This window comes from Enhydra lutris, unplaced genomic scaffold (genome assembly GCF_002288905.1).
Source record: "Enhydra lutris kenyoni isolate GAN:26980312 unplaced genomic scaffold, ASM228890v2 scaffoldscaffold90, whole genome shotgun sequence".
NCBI classification, from domain to species: domain Eukaryota; kingdom Metazoa; phylum Chordata; class Mammalia; order Carnivora; family Mustelidae; genus Enhydra; species Enhydra lutris.
In genome coordinates this window covers 2,441,749-2,447,083 of record NW_019154174.1, presented here as the reverse complement: position 1 = coordinate 2,447,083, position 5,335 = coordinate 2,441,749, and the positions used below count along the sequence as shown (strand labels likewise).

Here is a 5,335-nt window from a genome sequence, read left to right as displayed (position 1 = left end):
CGTGTTAAGTCTGCCACACTTTGGGTCACTCTCCTGTGTGGTATGGATTGAGACGGGTGCCCCCTGAAGGCACAGAAATTGGATTTGCACCAGATTCTCATTGGCCAGGTCGGGTCTTAGATGTCACCGGAAATCCTGTTAGACAGTTGTAGGAGTGAAGTAAATCAGCCACAGGCCAAGGAGCTAGACATAAGTTTGTCTATCCCTTGTAAATGTCTGCAGCACCACCAGCCCTCCTGAAATTTTAATGTGCACATGAATCTTGTACAATGCAGATTTCGATTCAGTATGGAGATTCTGCATTTCTAACTCCAAATCGTACTGATGCTGTTGATTTCCCAACCTTGCTGCAGTAGCAGAGACTGTAAGTTCCTGAAGGACAAAGACCACGCCTTAATCTTGTGTCTGACACAAGGCGAATTCACAGTTAATACTCATGGAAAAATGAACTTTCTTCCTCCGGATAGTGACATGACTCCCCATAGGCAGGTTTCAGCTCAGAAGTTACCCCCCCCCCCGGCATACACCCCTACTCTTCAAAACCTTTTTTCTCATATGACAATTATAGTGAAGTTTTTGTTTCCTACGTAGCCCCAGCCTAGAATATAAATTTCACGAGAGCAGAGACCTTAGCGGGGAAGACTACCTGGATTTCAGGATTCATCCATTTGTGTCTTCCGCCGGGGCCACCAGTCAGAGCAGCGAGTTCATTGGTCAAGGTCTCTACCCTCATAGGGGCTAATGATCTAGTGAGGACTTTAGCAAGCAAGAAGCAGTCATGCTCGGCTTCGAAGCGCAGGTCTCTTCAGAAAGGCAAACATATACGGAGACTCTTCTCTCAGTGCCCAGTCTCCTCTACAGACTTGCCGGGAGCTGCAGGTGCCAGGGCTCGGGGGCAGGTTTGAGGTGGAATCGGGGGCAAAGGGGCTGTCTCATTTGACAATCCGGATCGGGAGATTCCAAAGTGACGGGGTGGGGGGGTGTGATGGGCAGTCCTAGACGTAGAGTAGGATTACAGAGTTCAGGATACAGGATATCCGGGCCGGGACGAGAATTCAAAAAGTGGCAAAATAAGTAATCTTCTGAGTATTCCCGTACAAAACGTTGCGTCGGCCTATACTGAGTCTTGAAAGACTTGGACTGGCCCAACCTCCTCCAGGGAGCAGTAGAGCGCGGTCCGCGTAGAGAGTCCTCTTCACGTAGCCGCCGTGGGAAAGAGCGCGCGGGGGGAGCTGGGAAACTCCTCTCGTCCGCCACCATCTTGCTTTCTTTCCAGCCGGCAGTGACCGAGGATTAGAGCGAGCTTGAGCCATGAAGCTACTAAGCAGAGCCGGGTCCCTCTCGGTGAGCACAGCCGGCGGGCATGGGGCAGGGTTGGGGAGCAGTTTGTCAGCAAGGTGATACGGACCGGAGGTGCTTGGTTTGGAGCTCCGGGGCCTTGGGCTTCCGTCTGCCCTTCAGACGGACTCTGCGGGCCAAGTGGTCTGCAAGCCGGGTGGGTCGGGCATTGGAGGTCCAGGTCGTGCTACGAGCAAGAGACCTAACGCCGGAAAACCTGAAGAGAATAGGGAAAGGGGTTGAGAGCGGGGGTGAAGCGAGTCGGTGGCGAAACTTGTGAAGGTCACTGCTGCACTTGTGTGCCGGAGGTGGAAACCGCGAGCCCTGGGGGCCAGGGGGCCGGCGTAGACCTACCCCTCCACCCTCACCCTGTCAGCTCTGGCCTCTGCTTCTTAGTGTATCACGGAGCATCAGTTTCCCTGACGGTTAAGGGGGCTTATGAGTAAAATTTTAAGGAAGAAATGAGCTAATGCATGTATACTGCTTATCACTGTTCTAGAGCTTATTATGGTGTCCTGCCAGGATAACGTTTTGGTTTTTTTTTTTAAGATTTTATTTATTTGACAGAGAGAGAGATCACAAGTAGGCAGAGAGGCAGGCAGAGAGAGAGAGGGGAGGAAGCAGGCTCCCAGGGAGCCTGATGCGGGGCTCGATTCCAGGACCCCGGGATCATGACCTGAGCTGAAAGCAGAGGCTTTAACCCACTGAGCTACCCAGGCGCCCCAGGATAACGTCTTTTTCTCCATGACTTGTTGGAGAAGTCTAGGAGGGCCTCTTGGTCGGCCCTCGGGAGCCGCTTAAGACGACTCCACCAAGCCCAAGCGATACATAGTTGTTACTTGGGGCAAACTCCTCACATGTCAGTGTGCTACCACAATGGAGCGCTGGTTATCAAGAGGGGAGGTGAGGAACACTTTTAAGAATCTCAGCTGGGCCAGTTTTGCCCCCAGGGGATAGTTGGCAACATCTGAATACATTTTTGGTTGTAACAACCTGTAAGGGAGTGCCAGCTGGCCTCTAGAGTACAGAAATGCTTCTAAATATCTTGCAGTGCATAAGCATATCCTCCCCACAACAAAAAATTACCTAGCCTGGGGCGCCTGGGTGGCTCCGTAGGTTAAGCCTTTGCCTTCAGCTCAGGTCATGATCCCAGGGTTCTGGGATGGAGCCCCCGAATCCGCCTCTCTGCTAAGCAGGGAGCTGGCTTCCCCCTCTCTCTCTCTGCCTGCCCCTCTGCCTACTTGTGATCTCTGTCAAATAAATAAAATCTTAAAAAAAAAATTACCTAGCCAATAGTATCTGGGTTACTAGGTAACCAGTAACCTGCTAGACAGAGGTGCAGGGAATGGAGTTACCCTGTGCCTGATGTTAAAATAGATATACTGAGGGGCGCCTGGGTGGCTCAGTGGGTTAAGCCTCTGCCTTTGGCTCAGGCCATGATCTCAGGGTCTTGGGATCGAGCCCCGCATCCTCAGCAGGGAGCCCGCTTCCCTTCCTCTCTCTCTGCCTCTCTGCCTACTTGTGATGTCTGTCTGTCAAATAAATAAAAGTGAAATCTTTAAAAAGAAAAAAATAAATAGATATACTGTGGATTTTTGCAAATGGCGGTAATTTAAATTTTAGCCTAAATTACCCTTACTGGCACACCTAGACAAACCAGTGATTAAGAATGTTGAGAGCAGGGGCACCTGGGTGGCGCAGTGGGTTAAGCCTCTGCCTTCGGCTCAGGTCATGATCCCAGGTCCTGGGTTCAAGCCCCACATCGGGCTTTCTGCTCAGCGGGGAGCCTGCTTCCTCCTCTCTCTGCCTGCCTCTCTGCCTACTTGTGATTTCTCTCTGTCAAATAAATAAATAAAATCTTTAAAAAAAAAAAAAAAAAGAATGTTGAGAGCAGCCTAGAGTGGTAAAAGAACCCCAAATCTCCTCCAGTCCATCCATCCCAACTTCCCAGTAGATAAAAGAACTCAAAGATAACAGTTGGAGAGGACCAATGTAAACAAATTGCAGTAAACTTGAAAGCACTGAATGTTTCTAATTATATCACTCATTTTACAAACAAATAAATTTATTATACATATTTTGTTATTAAAGTTACCCAGTAATTGACAATTACCAGGATAAATCTTTGCAGCTGATTGGAACGGGACAACTTATAGGCAGTACATAAAGTTTCACTGCTTCTTGAGGTGAAAGCACCTCAGCCTTGGCAATGGAACTGTAGATGGTTCGTATTTGAACAGCTAAGCTCCCATGTCTTAAATTTTACTTTTTAGAGATTCAAAAGGTAAAATCACAACTAGGGTTAACTATACCACACCCAGCAAATGAAACTGCCTACTTGTGATCTCTGTCTGTCAAATAAATAAATAAAATCTTAAAAAAAAAAAAAGATAGTTAACAGGGAAAAGAAAATACAGTGGTTTTTTCCATTCTAAAAAAATGAACATGTAGGGTTAGGTATTTCTTCAGGCTCTACAAATCACAAATTAAGGATTTAAGAGCAGCTGGGAAGTAATAAGTTAGCTGAATCCCCCCACTCCCATGAAGTTATTTTATCACTGAACACCTTCTGTTGCTTGGGCATACCAGAATACAAGACACTTTTCTTTTTTTTTTTCTTTTTTTCTTTTTTTAATTTTATTTATTTATTTGTCAGAGAGAGAGAGAGAGCAAGCACAGGCAGACAGAGTGGCAGGCAGAGGCAGAGGGAGAAGCAGGCTCCCCGCCGAGCAAGGAGCCCGATGCGGGACTCGATCCCAGGACGCCGGGATCATGACCTGAGCCGAAGGCAGCTGCTTAACCAACTGAGCCACCCAGGCGTCCCATGACACTTTTCTTGAGAGAAATGTGTGTAACCTGTCTTTTTTGTGTTTAGAGATTTTACTCCCTGAAAGTTGCTCCCAAAGTGAAAGCCACGGCCGCCCCTGCAGGAGTGCCTTCACAGCCTCAGGACCTTGAGGTCAGTCCCACTGAGTTGCTCACTGGAACCCATATATGGCCTTTCTGTCTTTGGTAATATAAAAGCGTTGATCACATCTCGTTTTATTTTAAATACAGTTTACCAAATTACCAAACGGCTTAGTGATTGCTTCTTTGGAAAACTATGCTCCTGCATCAAGAATCGGTTTGTTCATTAAAGCTGGCAGCAGATATGAGGACTCCAACAACTTAGGAACCTCTCATCTGCTTCGTCTTGCATCCAGTTTGGTAAGCATCTTTACTGTCTCACTCAGTTCAGGAATGCTATGGTATCTCGGTCCTACAGAAAAGAAAAGCTATTGTGTGTTTCGTTTTATAATACTGAAACTAAAAAAGATCGGCTGTGTAGATAAAGTTCTTTTTGAATCTAATGACAGTTAGACGTTAGATTGTGATGTAGTGTGATGTTTGCCAACTTGGCATTAAGAAATTCCTAAAAATACAATTGTTCTTTCTTTTTCCAGACTACTAAAGGAGCTTCATCTTTCAAGATAACCCGTGGAATCGAAGCAGTTGGTGGTAAATTAAGGTTTGTTAAAAATAAGTAACAGTATGGGGGGGTGGGATTATGGACATTGGGGAGGGTATGTGCTATGATGAGTGCTGTGAAGTGTGTAAACCTGGCGATTCACAGACCTGTACCCCTGGGGATAAAAATATATGTTTATAAAAAAATAAAATTAAAAAAAAAAATAAGTAACAGTAAATGAATAGTGAAAACACCAGGAAATATTCGATTATAAGGGAACTTTTCTGTCTTACCAAGGCAGTTAAGGATTTGTTAAACAGACACAAGAAGAAGGCTACTGGGGGCGCCTGGGTGGCTCAGTGGGTTAAGCCTCTGCCTTCGGCTCAGGTCATGATCCCAGAGTCCTGGGATCGAGCCCCGCATTGGGCTCTCTGCTCAGCAGGAAGCCTGCTTCCTCCTCTCTCTCTCTGCCTGCCTCTCTGCCTACTTGTGATCTCTCTGTCAAATAAATAAATAAAATCTTAAAAAAAAAAAAAAAAAGAAGAAGAA

The 5,335-nt window shown here is 46.6% G+C and overlaps 1 protein-coding gene across 1 annotated transcript in view; it reads left to right on the top strand.

The window, feature by feature from the left end:
* The first annotated feature begins 1,218 nt into the window (after positions 1 to 1,218).
* LOC111162256 (cytochrome b-c1 complex subunit 2, mitochondrial) overlaps positions 1,219 to 5,335 on the top strand; it is a 26,616-nt gene continuing 22,499 nt past the window's right edge. Inside the window, exons 1-4 of the mRNA XM_022526539.1 lie at positions 1,219 to 1,344; positions 4,214 to 4,297; positions 4,396 to 4,545; positions 4,782 to 4,846. Coding sequence (XP_022382247.1) covers positions 1,312 to 1,344; positions 4,214 to 4,297; positions 4,396 to 4,545; positions 4,782 to 4,846 — 332 coding nt within the window. The 5' untranslated portion in view covers positions 1,219 to 1,311. The remainder of the gene's footprint in view (positions 1,345 to 4,213; positions 4,298 to 4,395; positions 4,546 to 4,781; positions 4,847 to 5,335) is intronic.